At 43.5% G+C, this 15,310-nt stretch overlaps 1 protein-coding gene across 1 annotated transcript in view; it reads right to left on the minus strand.

The window, feature by feature from the left end:
• The window catches only part of LOC120945305 (inter-alpha-trypsin inhibitor heavy chain H3-like), a gene marked incomplete at its 5' end in the record, with an annotated part of 91,155 nt that overhangs the window by 62,545 nt on the left and 13,300 nt on the right, over positions 1–15,310 (minus strand). Inside the window, 1 exon segment of the mRNA XM_040359388.1 lies at positions 4,902–5,083. Within this exon segment, the coding sequence (XP_040215322.1) occupies positions 4,902–5,083 (182 nt within the window).

Here is a 15,310-nt window from a genome sequence, read left to right on the forward strand (position 1 = left end):
AAATTCCGCGTCCCAAATTCCGCGTCCCAAATTCTGCGTTCCAAATTTGGCGTTCCAAATTCCGCGTTCCAAATTAAGAATTCCAAATTCCCAATTCCATGTTCCGAATTCCAAATTCCATGTTCCGAGTTACGAATTCCATATTCAAAATTCTGTGTCCCAAATTCTCAATTCCAAATTCCGTATTCCGTGTTCCAAATTCTGTGTTTCGTATTCCAAATTCCGTGTTCCGAATTCCATATTCCAAATTCTGTGTTTAAAATTCTGCGTTACAAATTCCAAATTTTGCGTTACAAATACCACATTACAAATTCCAAATTTCACGTTACAAATTCCACATTACAAATTACGCATTTGGGGTTCCAAATTCCACGCTCCAAATTACAAATTCCATGTTCCAAATTTCAAATTCTGCATTCCAAATTTGGAATTCGGAACACTGAAGTTGGAACCCAGAATTTGGGAACAAGGAATTTGGAATCCGGAATTTGGGAACACGGAACATGGAATTTGGAATTCAGAATTTGGAACATGGAGTTTGAAACACGGAATTCGGAACACAAAATTTATAATATGGAATTTGGAACTAGGAATTCGAAACACAAAATTGGAAAAAGGAATTTGGAACACGGAAAACGAGGAATTTGTAGGTAGATTCACGTAGGGGCGCCTAACTTTAGGGCGGCCTAGCCTAGTCTTTTTAGGCTACACCGCCGTAAATTAGTTAGGCTAATAGTGATTCTTAAACCACTTACCTGCTAATTTTCGGCGGCGAAGCCTAAAACGAGCGGGCGTAAGCGCGCCTAATTCAAATGAATTGGAGGGGGCGTGTTGTATGGAAATGAGGCTTGACCTCACGTTTTTCGACGTTTTTTGACACTGCGCATGCACCGGGTGACTACATTTCCCAGTGCGCATTGCGGCTAAGTAGGCCGTACGGGCCTATTGATTTCGACGTAAATCCCGATTCGCAGACAACTTGCGCAAACAACGTAAAAAATTCGAACCTCGTGGCGGGAACGGCGGCCATACTTAACATTGTTATTCCACCTCATAGGTGGAATAACTTTAGGTGGCCTATCGCTTACGGAAACAACGTTAATCGACTGCGACGGGCTCGCGTTCGTTCAGGAATCGTCGTAAATGCTCATTTACATAATCTACGCCGGCCGCAATGGAAGCGCCACCTAGCGGTAAGCCAAAACATTGCAATCTAAGATAGGACGGCCTAATTCTTTGTGAATCTACCTATTGGAATACAGAATTTTGAATATTTTTTTTCGGAACATGGAATTTGGAATTCGGAACACGGAATTTATAATATGGAATTTGGAACTAGTAATTTGGAATTGGGAATTCGGAACACGGAATTCAGAATTTTGGAACACGAAACATGGAATTTGGAATGGAGAATTTCAAATTTGGAACGTGGAATTTGTCATTTGGAACATGGAATTTGGAATTGGGAATTCGGAACACGGAATTCAGAATTTTGGAACACGAAACATGGAATTTGGAATGCAGAATTTGAAATTTGGAACGTGGAATTTGTCATTTGGAACATGGAATTTTACATTTGGAGCGTAGAATTTGTAACACAAAACGCGTAATTTGTAATGCGGAATTTGGAATTTGTAACACAGAATTTTGAACACAGAATTTGGCATATGGAATTCCGAACACGGAATTTGGAATACGGGACATGGAATTTGGAATTCAGAACATGGAATTTGGAATTCGGAACACGGAATATGGAACACAGAATTTGGGACACGGAATTTGAAACACAGAATTTTGAATTAGGAAATTCGGAACTTGGAACACGGAATTTGGAATTCGGAACATGTAATTGGGAATTTGGAATTCTGAATTTGGAACACAGAACTTGGAATGTGGAATTTGGAACACAGAATTTGGAACGCAGAATTTGGAACACGTAATTTGAAAGTTGTAATTTGTAATTCAGAATTTGGAACACGGAATGCGTAATTTGTAATACTGAATTTGGAATTTGGAACACAGAATTTGGAATTCGGAAAATGAAATTTTTAATCTGAAAACACAGAATTTGGAATAAAACATTTTGAATATGGAATTATGAACATGGAATTTGGAATACGGAAATTGGATTTTGAAACATGGAATTTGGAACACGGAATTTAAAATTCAGAATTTTGGAAAACGGAATTTGGAATACGGAACATGGAATTTGGAATGCGGAATTTGTAGCGCGGAATTTGGTATGTGGAATTTGGAACTTGGAACGTATAATTTGTAATGCGGAATTTGTAACACGGAACGCGAAATTTGGAACATGGAATTTGTAACGCAGAATTTGCAATTTGGCTCACAGAATTTGGAACAAAGAATTTTGTATATTGAATTCGGAACATGGAATTTGGAATTCAGAACACGGAATTTGGAATTCGGAACACGGAATTTGGAACACGGAATTTGGGACACGGAATTTGAAACTCAGAATTTTGAATATGGAATTCGGAACTTGGAACACGGAATTTGGAATTCGGAACATGGAATTGGGAATTTGGAATTCTGAATTTGGAACACAGAACTTGGAATGCGGAATTTGGAACATGGAATTTGGAACGCGGAATTTGAAAGTTGTAATTTGTAATGCGGAATTTGTAATGCTGCATTCCAAATTACGCTTTCCATGTTCCAAATTCCACGTTCCAAATTTCGCATTCCAAATTTCAGATTCTGCATTCCAAATTCCATGTTCTGTGTTCTGAATTCCGTATTCCGAATTCCAATTTCCATGTTCCAAATTCCATATTCAAAATTTTGTTTTCAAATTTAGAATTCCATTATTCTGCATTAGAAATTCCGCATTACAAATTCCGGGTTCTGTGATCCAAATTCTGAATTCCAAATTACAACTTTCAAAGTTTGCGTTCCAAATTCTGTGTTCCGTGTTCCAAATTCCGTATTCCAAATTCTTTGTTCCGTGTTCAAAATTCTGAATTCCAAATTACAACTTTCAAATTCCGTGTTTCAAATTCTGCGTTCCAAATTCCACTTTCCATGTTCCAAATTCCGCTTTCCAAATTCTACGTTCCAAATTCCACGTTCCAAGTTCTGTGTTCCAAATTCTAAATTACGTGTTCCCAATTCCAAATTCCATGTTCCGAATTGCAAATTCCATGTTCCCAATTCCAAATTCCGCGTTCCAAATTCCATGTTCCGAATTCCAAATTCCGTGTTCCAAATTCCATGTTCCGAATTCCAAATTCCATGTTCCGAATTCCAAATTCTTTGTTCCGAATTCCAAATTCTTTGTTCCAAATTCTGCATTCCAAATTACAAATTCTGCGCTCCAAATTCCGTGTTCCAAATTTCGTGTTGCACGTTCCAAATTGCGCATTACAAATTACGCGTTCCATGTTCCAAATTCCACATACCAAATTCCACATTCCAAATTTCTAATTCTGCATTCCAAATTCCATGTTCCGTGTTCCAAATTCTGTATTCCAAAATTCTGAATTTTAAATTCTGTGTTCCAAATTCCAATTTCCGTGTTCCAAATTCCAAATTCCATATTCAAAATTTTGTATTCCAAATTCCATGTTTTCAAATAAAAAATGTTGTGTTACGAATTCCAAATTCTGTGTTCCAAATTTCGCATTACAAATTCAGCATTTAAAATTTCGCATTCCGTGTTCCAAATTCTGAATTTCAAATTACAACTTTCAAATTCCGTGTTCCAAATTTCGCGTTCCAAATTCTGTGTTCCAAATTACGAATTCCAAATTCTGTGTTCCAAATTCCGAATTCCAAATTCCAGATTCCATTTTCCGAATTCCAAATTCCAAATTCTGTGTTCAAAATTCCGCGTTACAAATTCCAAATTCCGCATTATAAATTACGCCTTTTGTGTTCCAAATTCCATGCATTTCGAACACGGAATGCAGAATTTGTAACACGATAATTGAAATTCTGACAGTGACCAGCCCCCCAGCACTCCAGCCCCCCCTTCGATCCCTCGGCAGAGACGCGCTATACCTCTCTGCCCGGGGTTCTCAGCTCTTAATTGGACAGATTAATCAAATCCAATGATGTGGGCACCAGGGGGTGGGGCCGAGTCCTACATTCTGCATCTATAGATGCAAATGCTGGACTCAGGAGCATGCCCACAAGGTAACTGCCAAGAGAGCGCTTCTCCTAGGGGGTTATACAATGCGGGGAGGAGCTGATAGCGCAGCCGGGGAACCCCAGAAGATGATGATTGGGGCCACTTTGTGCAAAACGAACTGCACAGTGGAGGTAAGTATGACATCTTTGTTATTTAAAAGAAAAAACACTAAGCTTTACAATCACTTTAATCATTGTGCAGCATGCGAGCTGGGCTGGCACCTGACTTGAGGAGTTGTGAAGGGATCATTAAAGGCTACTCATCTGGAGCAGCAATACAGATTGTTGACTGCCTGGTCCTTGTTGCTTCCCGGGCTATAGGTGGGGTGGACCATCCAATTGTCAGCTTTGTGCGCATCTGCAGCTCTTCTCTCTCCATGGAAAGGAGGGGCCAGGAGCGCCAGAGGGGGAATCCAAGAAGATATTGTTATTTTAAAAAAAATACCTTTACAACCTCTCTAAAGTGTTTAAAATGCAATTCTCTTGGATCCTCTTTGCCACACCACTGTTTACTCCTTGGAGGGCTAGTGTTCTGATCCAAAATGTCAACAGTGTATTCTCCTGTCTCTCTCTCCCTGTGTGGAGAACTCTATTGCCTACATTATTTGTTAAATTGGTTGTGATAGCCTTTAAATCATCTAATAAAATGTTTGAATTTGACAGCAGTATGCTTTCACTTTCAGCAGGATTCACATTTAAAAGCGAGAAAATTATATTCATGAACATGTAAAAAAATTGTGAGTTCTAACCTGCAACTGTAAATCTGCATCTGAGTCTTCATAAATACGTCGAGCAACTCCAGAGTTTTCTAGTGACAGCTTTTCCAGAAAAGAATAATCCGGTCTATCACCAAAAGCAAGACTATATACAGTGCATTTCCCATTGTTGGCATTCTTTACATTTGCTTGAATTTTCAAAGGATTTGATTCACCTTAAAAAAATATATACTATATATATTAAACATGCCTTTATCATTCTCATGAAGGTCTAATATGCTAGACTATAAATTAACATAGAATTGTGGGATAACAATAGGAGTTTTCTAGATTTTACTCCTACAGAGAGTTATGCCCCATACACACGACCGGTTTTCCCATCTGAAAAAGTCTGATGAGAGCTTTTGGCCGTGAATCCCGACCGTGTGTATGCTCCATTGGACTTTTTCCAACAGGAAAACTGCCAGGGGAAAAAAAGAGAGCAGAATTTCTTTTTTCCCATCAGGATCCCATCAGGATAGCCTGAAAAAACTGGGAGGAATTTCATTTTGAGTAAGTTTATCCTGCCAATGAGGGATAATGGCAGATTATTCCATGCTCAGAGTTTGAATTAGGTGAGTAGGAGGTATAGATTTAATTTAGCAAAGCCAGAGACTCTAGGGGTTATGTTAATGCCCCGGTTTTCCCGTCTGAAAAAGTCTGATAAGAGCTTTTGGCCGTGAATCCCGACCGTGTGTATGCTCCATTGGACTTTTTCCAACAGAAAAACTGCCAGGAAAAAAAAATAGAGCAGGATCTCTTTTTTCCCATCAGGAAAAAATCCTAGCGGGAAAACCGTTCGTCTGTATGCAATTTCAATGCGCAAAAAAACAAACATGCTCAGAATCAAGTATGATACGTGATCGCTCGTTCTGGTAAAACTAGAGTTCGTAATGGAGATAGCACATTCGTCACGCTGCAAATTATTGCATCGTTTAATGCAGCGCATTATTTTCTTCTTTATAATGCTACAATAAAGAAGTTGTTTTCCTGCTGATATTCACACAGAGTTCTGACAAACGTATTTCTTTATTATTTCTTGTGATCTCATGAATATTCTTTTTGGTTTTTAAAGCCAGATCTCCATAATAATGTTTATAATTCTTTTTTATTATCTTTTTTAATACATTTTAATCAAGATCTCCTGTTTTTTGGATTATTTAAAAAATATTTTCTATATCTCCATATATTTGTTTTTTATTTTGGTGTGTCAAGTTACCACAACATTATTATCTTGTATTTTTCTTACCTCAAGGAGGTTGGTTGGTGTCCCTTGTTAATTTGACATTGTATTTTTGAAATGTACCTGCCTACTCACAAACAAACTGTCCTTTTTAATCAAAACACATTGATTTGCAAGTATTTACTGTAAAAATAAATTCCATTTATTCTGGCTCATAACAAAATAAAGAGAAAGGCAACGCTGGACAAACTGCTGCAATCTGCGAAGCCTTTGGACCCCAGGGCAAATATCAAGTATTTGAAAAAGAAAATTGGGAGCTTGAGAAGTACATACAATAGGGAGCACGATCTGGTCCTGACTCAGAGAGATCAGGAACAGCAGCAGATTATATATATGTCCCCAGTCTGTGGTACTACAACAGCCTGTGTCTTCTGTCAGACCAGACTGAACCCAGCCCATCACTTTCGCACTTTCTTGTCTTGCTTGCAACCTTCCCTGCTCCCTTCCTTGCATCCTTCCCTGCAGCCTTCTCTGCACGCTTTCTTGGAGGCTGTGGCTCTGGGAGGTGGACTTGTGGTAGGAGGAAGAGAAGGAGGAGGAGGTGGAGGAGAATGGGCAAACTCATAAAAGTCAGTATTTTGTGTTAGTTGGCCCATCAACCCCTTATTTAGGGCCTTTAAAATTAGGTTTTCACAGAGGAAGTGTTGGCCCTTCTCCAGTTCCTGCATTTTGGCAGCGCTAGGCAGGCATAGCCCTCTTGAATGGTGGGGGGGTCTCTGAGGGTTGCATGTGCATCCCAAATGAGGGCAAGTGCTGTCTTATCCAGGTTCGTACCCCTCTTGGGCCTTTTTGTTTGAAGGCGAAGGGGAGGCACCTGGGATTGAGTAAGGCCACTGGGCCCGGCCACCTCCTGTCTGCCACTGAGCCCAGCCACCTCCTGGCTGACACTTACCTCCACCTCCTCCTGCCTGCCACTTTCCAGACCCTCATTCTGGCTGAGCTCTGCCTGTGTATAAAAAGGGACATAGATTTAGCTTTTGGTTCATCAATCACACACAATTTTAAGCACATGACTGTTGTAAATTGAATGTTAATAAAGAGCAAAGACTCTCATTCTGACCCCAGCATTTTTCATTCTTGTACCAATCATTTTTGGCCACTACTGTCTATTGATATGTAAAACACTTTTTGTTCAAACATTAATTTGTTATCAATATTAAAATCTATTTTAAATCATTAATTTTAGGACAATAAATCTTTAGAAAAATACTATACCTGGCTCCAACTGGGCGCATCCACTTCTTCCAGGATGGAAGGCTCAGGTTGGTCCTTAGCTGGGGTGGAGGGAAGGCCTCACTTCAAGCTGATCATTTAGAAAGCGCAATTTATTGTAGTACCACAGACCGGGTGATTCCAGGACCTTATTACGCTCCTTTCTGTATGTGCCCCTCAAGTTCCCAATTTTCTTGTCCACAAACTCGATGTCTGCGTCGTGGACCTGCGTCTTTACAAATTGCAGCAGTGTCTCCAGTGCTGCCTTCCTTGTTGTTTTAATTTTATGGAGGGGGTTTTTGGTTTCCCACAAAACAGGCAGCTCCCTGTACCTGTCAAGGAACTTGCTTAAGAATTCTGGGTTCTTAAAAGCATTCATTATTCAAGACAAAACACAAGACAAAAATACTAATGTCAGTCTAAACTCTCCTAACCTTATCCCAATATAGGCCTCAATCTATAAGCAGTATACGCCACTGATGACCCAAGTTAAAATGTTACCTTCAATCTCACGTTCGGCGCTTACTCCTTCCTCCACACACACAGAACGTAGGTACGACACATGCGTGTTAGCTTTATATACACTGCACATGCGTGAAACTCCGCTCACGTCGCTCGCCCGGATGTTCTTTCGAGTATATTCCCCGCCCCTTCTCTTTCGGCGTGCAGTGGGAGAGACATGGCGGAGACACAGCAGGTGGCTGATAATTCCACTAATGACAAGGAAAGCCCGGAGCAAGAATTGTCTCGATCCAGGAGTAGATATAAGGCCACAAATATGTAATTTTTAGAGATGGCGGAGATGGTGGACATCTTGAGGAGGACTGACTATGATGGGAAGCATGGACCATACACCAGCCCAAATGTGAGAAAGGCCAAGATCATGTTTAAAGTTGTGAGGAGTCTGCACAGGAATTTTGGGGTACGAAGATCCAAGGAGCAATTGAGGAAACGCTGGTCAGACCTGAAATTGAGGGAGCACGACCAGTACAGAAGGATCAAGAAAATGCTTCAAAAAAGTAAGTATGTGTCCTGTGTTCCTATTATGATTATTACTTGCATGTTGCTCCATGTGCTTTTCTTTACTGTTGGACAGTTTAAAATGGCAACTTTCAGGTTAGTGGGCACAGTAATCAGTCATAGTAAACATTGTTCGCCCACTACATACAATGTTTTTGGCAGATACAGGGTTAACTACATTTGGCCATGCCTATTTGTATTAAAAGAAGTCTAGATGTGTTTGTAACTAGAATGAAATGCAAACTTGATTCAGTGTAAAGGAGAGGACAGTCGGCAGCTGTTTAGACATCTGGACTTTTTAGGGTGTCTTTTTAGGGTGCTCCAGTGGATACTTGGGGTGTCTCCATGTGTGAAAATTGTCCCAAAAAAGTAAGTATTCCAGCTTTGGTAAGGAAAAAATCATGTCTTCAGCTTGGAAAATTAGCACTTTTGATTTCTCCCCTAGACTTTCAAATAGGGATGCACCGATATATATCGGTGCCGAAACATATGGGCCGAAAACAGCTGTTTTGGGCGCATGCCGAAACAGCTTTAAAATTGCCGATAGGACTAGTGGCCGCAGAGCGGTAAAACACACTGAAACTTTCTCCACATGCTGCTAGCACACAGCCCCGCCTTCTCCTAACCCCACGCTGTGATAAACAGAAAGCCATTCTAATGCTGAGATGTGCTCTGTCTATCAGAGTGTGGGGTTAGGAGGAGGCGGGGCTGTGTGCTAGCAGCGTGTTGAGACAGTTTCAGCATACGGGCGACAGTGAGTTGCTTTTCCTTCTAGCAGCCTTCCTACCGCCATAGCGACCCACGCGGGCGCTATGGGGCCCGCAGCTGAGTGAGGATCAGGGCGGCCCGGTGAGGATAAGAGCATCGCCGGCATGGCTCCCAGCCAGGAGAAGAGAGAGGAGAGGAAGAGGCGAGCTGTCAGCAGAGAGTGGAATTGCCCGCTGTAATAGCTTTCATTAGAACTTCCAGTGTTCCTGGGGCTCATGTCACATAGCTCCACCTCTTGGTCCGGCACCTTTGATCGACAGAACGCCGATCCAGTGTTGGACATGTGACATCATCAAAGACGTTGGGCTAAGAGGTGGGGCTATGTGACGATGAGCCCCGGGAAGACTGGAAATTCAAATGAAAGCTATTACAGCGGGCAATCCCGCTCTCTGCTGATCCGGCCGGCTTGCCTCTTCCTCTGCACAGGTGAGGCTGTATTGGGCACAGGCAGGCCAGGCTGTATTGGGCACAGGCAATGCTGTATTGGGCACAGGTTACACTGTATGGGGCACAGGCAGTTCAGACTGTATTGGGCACAGGCAGGCCAGGCTGTATTGGGCACAGGCAACGCTGTATTGGGCACAGGTCATGCCGCATTGGGCACAGGCAATGCTGTATTGGGCACAGGTCACGCTGTATGGGGCACAAGCAGGCCAGGCTGTATTGGGTACAGGCAGGCCAGGCTATATTGGGCACAGGTAGGCCAGGCTGTATTGGGCACAGGCAGGCCAGGCTGTATTGGGCACAGGCAATGCTGTATGGGACACAGGTCACGCTGTATGGAGCACAGGTCACGCTGCATGGGGCACAGGTCACGCTGCATGGGGCACAGGTCACGCTGCATGGGGCACAGGTAACGCTGCATGGGGCACAGGTCACGCTGTATGGGGCACAGGTCACGCTGTACGGGGCACAGGTCACGCTGTATGGGGCACAGGTCACGCTGTATGGGGTACAGGTCACGCTGTATGGGGCACAGGTCATGCTGCATTGGGCACAAGTCACGCTGTATGGGAAACCGGTCACGCTGTATGGGGCACAGGTCACCCTATATAGGGCACAGGTCACGCTGTATTGACACTAGGGCAGCTCTGGGGGGCCCCATACAACATTTTGCTATGGGGCCCTGTGATTTCTAGTTACGCCCCTGCATACAATTATTTAAAAAAAAAAGAAAAGTCATTTTCGGTTTCGGTTTTGGTTTCGGCCTGACATTTTTTTTTATTTCGGTTTCGTTTCGGTTCTGAAATTTCCATTTTGGTGCACCTCTACTTTTAAAGGGTGTTCCGCGGCTTTCGAATTTGCCGCGAACACCTCAAATTGTTTATGTATGAAAAATATTTCCGCGCTACCATAAAGTGTGACTGTTGTGTCAACTGCTGCAAAGACACTTAAAAAGGTGAAACTAAACCTTACGGGAAATATGGGCCAGATTCACAAAAGAGATACGACGGCGTATCTCCTGATACGCCGTCGTATCTCTGTTTCTAACTATGCGACTGATTCATAGAATCAGTTACGCATAGATAGGCAGAAGATCCGACAGGTGTAATGGACATACACTGTCGGATCTTAGGATGCAGTACCGCGGCCGCCGCTGGGGGGAGTTTGCGTCGTAAACCAGCGTCGGGTATGCAAATTAGGAGTTACGGCGATCCACAAAGATTTTTCCCGTCGTTACGTCGTCGCGAGTGTTAGATTTCCGTCGCAAAGATAGGGCACCTTTAACATGGTGTAAAAGTACTCCACCATGTTAAAGTATGCCTGTCTTTCCCGCGTCGCTTTTGAATTTTTTTTAAATCTTTTCTTTTTCCCGGCGTAAATCTTTTTTCACGTCGCGATTCACAAAACTTTGACGCGTCGTAATTTTGCGCAAAGCACGTCGGGAAATTTGCGACGGGAGCATGCGCAGTACGTCCGGCGCGGGAGCGCGCCTAATTTAAATGGTACCCGCCCCATTTGAATTGGGCTGCCTTGCGCCGGACCTGTTTACGATACACCGCCACAAATTTCCAGGTAAGTGCTTTGTGGATCGGGCACTAACTCGGAAAAATTGCGGTGGTGTAACGTAAACCGGTTACGTTACGCTGCGCCCGCTGTACGTGAATCTGGCCCAATGTGTATAAAAATAGTGTTGCGCTGTTGAAAAATGCAAGGATAATCATAAAAGTTCCAAATAAATTGCTAAAAGCAAGTGCAACAAAACTTAAACATGAACTGCTTAAAACAAAGTGAATTAACCTCCCAACAGAATGCTGTTGCAATAACAAAGTGCAAGTGCTAGGAACAAAGCAGATCCTATTATTGTGCAAAAAACATGTGGATCATGTGAAGCAATCCAAGACACAGTGGCCCAGATTCAAGTAGAATTGCGCGATATTTGCGGGGGAGCAGGGCACCGATTTTGCCCTGCGCCCCCGCAAATATTTTGCGTTGCCCTCGATTCACGGAGCAGTAGCTCCGTGAATTGCGAGGGCGCGCCGGCAAATTTGCCCGGCGTAAGCGCGCGCAAGTTAAATGATCCCGCCGGGGGCGGGAATCATTTAAATTAGGCGCGCTCCCGCGCCGAGCGTACAGCGCATGCTCCGTCTGGAAACTTTCTCGACGTGCATTGCGGCAAATGACGCCGCAAGGACGTTATTTGCTTCTAAGTGAACGTGAATGGCGTCCAGCGCCATTCACGTTTCACTTACGCAAACGCCGTGAAATTCAAATTTCACGGCGCGGGAAGGCCGGCTATACTTTAGCATTGGCTGCCCCTACTATTAGAAGGGGCAGCCTTGCGCTAAAAGTAGCCGTACGGATCTTAGATGCAATACTTCGGCGTCCGCTGGGTGGAGTTCTCGTCGTTTTCCGCGTCGAGTATGCAAATTAGCTATTTCCGACGATCCACGAACGTACGCGCGGCCGTCGCATTCTCTTACGTCGTCTCTAGACGGCTTTTTACGCCGTATAGTTAAAGCTACTGCTTGAGATACACTACGCCTGAAAGGAAAGGACGGAGTGTCAGGGAAATGTCCGTAGTAGAAGTACTGGCAATCTTGCCAGTAGAAGAAATGGCCATAGAAGAAGTACTGGCAATCTTGCCAGTAGAAGAAATGGCCATAGAAGAAGTACTGGCAATCTTGCCAGTAGAAGAAATGGGAGCCATAGGGTCATCATGTGACAGTAGCTCCGTGAATTGCGAGGGCGCGCCGGCAAATTTGCCCGGCGTAAGCGCGCGCAAGTTAAATGATCCCGCCGGGGGCGGGAATCATTTAAATTAGGCGCGCTCCCGCGCCGAGCGTACAGCGCATGCTCCGTCTGGAAACTTTCCCGACGTGCATTGCGGCAAATGACGCCGCAAGGACGTTATTTGCTTCTAAGTGAACGTGAATGGCGTCCAGCGCCATTCACGTTTCACTTACGCAAACGCCGTGAAATTCAAATTTCACGGCGCGGGAAGGCCGGCTATACTTTAGCATTGGCTGCCCCTACTATTAGAAGGGGCAGCCTTGCGCTAAAAGTAGCCGTACGGATCTTAGATGCAATACTTCGGCGTCCGCTGGGTGGAGTTCTCGTCGTTTTCCGCGTCGAGTATGCAAATTAGCTATTTCCGACGATCCACGAACGTACGCGCGGCCGTCGCATTCTCTTACGTCGTCTCTAGACGGCTTTTTACGCCGTATAGTTAAAGCTACTGCTTGAGATACACTACGCCTGAAAGGAAAGGACGGAGTGTCAGGGAAATGTCCGTAGTAGAAGTACTGGCAATCTTGCCAGTAGAAGAAATGGCCATAGAAGAAGTACTGGCAATCTTGCCAGTAGAAGAAATGGCCATAGAAGAAGTACTGGCAATCTTGCCAGTAGAAGAAATGGGAGCCATAGGGTCATCATGTGACAGGAAGATCCTTCCTGATGCCTATTTAAAGAGAGCTCTGACCATCAGGCGGTGCTGACTGGTCTTCAGCATGTACCCTGTTACTCTGAACCCTGCTGTTGTCTTGCTGATCTCCTGTTGCTGAACCCGGCTTGCCCTGACCCTGTTCCTGGAATCTGTTATACTCTGACTACCGGTTTCTGATCCTGGCTACCCACCTGACGCTCCTTCCGTCTGCTGCTTGGTATCTCGCTGCCCGCCTACCTCTTGACCCGGCTATCTGTGTGACCCGCATCTGCTTCCTGTGTTGCGCCCTGGCAACCCCGTGTGTATGCGACTTGCTCCTGCGACTTCCTGCTGCAAGTCTCCCTACACCTCATCTGATGTCCAGTGTCACTACTTCAGCGAAGTGCCTACCCATCCCGGCTCGAACCTCCCGCTGCTGCTGCCGGAGTCTTCATCTGCAGGCACTCGTGTTCCTCCTGTCCTTCGGTGTCCTCTGTTTCATCTCCAGCGGTGCCAGGGCGGGAGATACAAGAGAGGCCGACCTCGTCATATCAGTCAAAAAAATGAAAAATATTTAAAAAATATTTAAAAGATGTTTAAAAATATTTAAAAAATATTAAAACTATTATGCAACCGGAGATGGTACGGACGACGTCTATTAATATAAATACAATTATGAGGCATACAATTAATATGTGCAGATGATCTTAATTGTAGAAAAAGGAAAATAGAGAATAAGGGTAAGAAGACGTATATCTTAAGGAGAAAAAAACAAAAAAAAAAACAGCTAAAATTGTAAATGAGAGGAAATAAATCTAGAAGTCACTGAGGAAACAGTTTAAATCGAATTCTACATTAAGGCCCCGAGGTACAAAGGTATCCAATAAAAAAAAAAAATTGGATTCCAATTGGCTCAGGGTCCCTACTTTGTGTCCCCCTCGCCAATGTCTACTATAGGGTTCTATCCACCAAAATTTAAGTTCGGTGGGGTCTTTATTGTGGTGTAATAAAAAATGTTTTGATACATTGGGCCAAATTCTCAAAAGAGATACGCGGACTTAACTAAAGTTTTCTAAATTTACACGGCGCGTATCTTTGCGCCCGATCTTCAAAACGAGTTAATCAATTCGACGCATGCGAGGGATTTCGGGCCGCTGGTTATACGTCATAACCAGCGGACATGTCCGATGAGTCGTACTAACCATTGGACATGTTTGCAGCGGACAAGTTTCTTAGCATGCTAAGAAACTTTTGTCCGCTGGAAACCTGTCCGCTAGACCGGAAACCTGTCCGCTAGGCCGTACACACGATCGGACATGTCCGCGGAAACTGGTCCGCGGACCAGTTTCAGCGGACATGTTCGGTCGTGTGTACGCGGCCATATAGTTTTGTGCATTACTGCAAGTTTAAGGCCGCGTACACCTGATCGGTTAAATCGATGAGAATGGTCTGATGGACCGTTTTCATTGGTCCAAACCGATCGTTAAAAATCTACGCATGCTCAGACTAAATTAGGGGACGGGAGCGCTCGTTCTGGTAAAACTAGCGTTCGTTATGGAGATGGCACATTCTACATTTTTAAAAATAGTGCCTCGTTTATTGCAGCGCATTTTTTTCTTCGTTCTATCTGTTGCTAGAATAAAGACGTTGTTTTGCTGATGGTATTTAGACAGAGTTCTCCCATACTGACTTTATATATTTTTGGCTTGTGATCTCATGAATAATCCTTTTTTTTTAAAAAAAAAAGCCAGATCTCCAAAATATTTTTTTGTACTCCACATCTTTTTTTTTTTTTTTAAGTTTCATTTTTTTTATCAAGTTATCACAACAAATGTTGTTCCCCCCCCCCCCCCAAGGAGGTTGTGCCCTTTGTTAATTACACATTGTATTTTTGACATGTTTTATGGCTATTCACCAGAAAAACACAATAGACAAGTATTTAACTTAAAATAAATCTCCATTTATTCTGGTTCAAAAAATTAAACATGAAGGGCAACTATTGAGCACTCAGCCAAAACTATGCAGACTTTGGAGCCCAAAGCCACATTCAACCATGATAAATAACAAAATCAATAACATGTGGAGTCCCTCTAATTGGGGTCACAATGTGCTCCCCAAATCCCATAAATCAGAAGCAGCAGCAGATGTCATAAATGACCCCAAACTGTGGTACTACAACAACAACCTCCATTTTCTGGCAGATCAGCTTGAAGTCACGGATTCACTTTCTGGTCTTCCTTGCAGCCTTCCTTCCACGGTTATCTCCACGGCCCCTTGCAGGTGGTGAGAATGTGG

The sequence above is a fragment of the Rana temporaria genome, chromosome 7 (genome assembly GCF_905171775.1).
Source record: "Rana temporaria chromosome 7, aRanTem1.1, whole genome shotgun sequence".
NCBI classification, from domain to species: domain Eukaryota; kingdom Metazoa; phylum Chordata; class Amphibia; order Anura; family Ranidae; genus Rana; species Rana temporaria.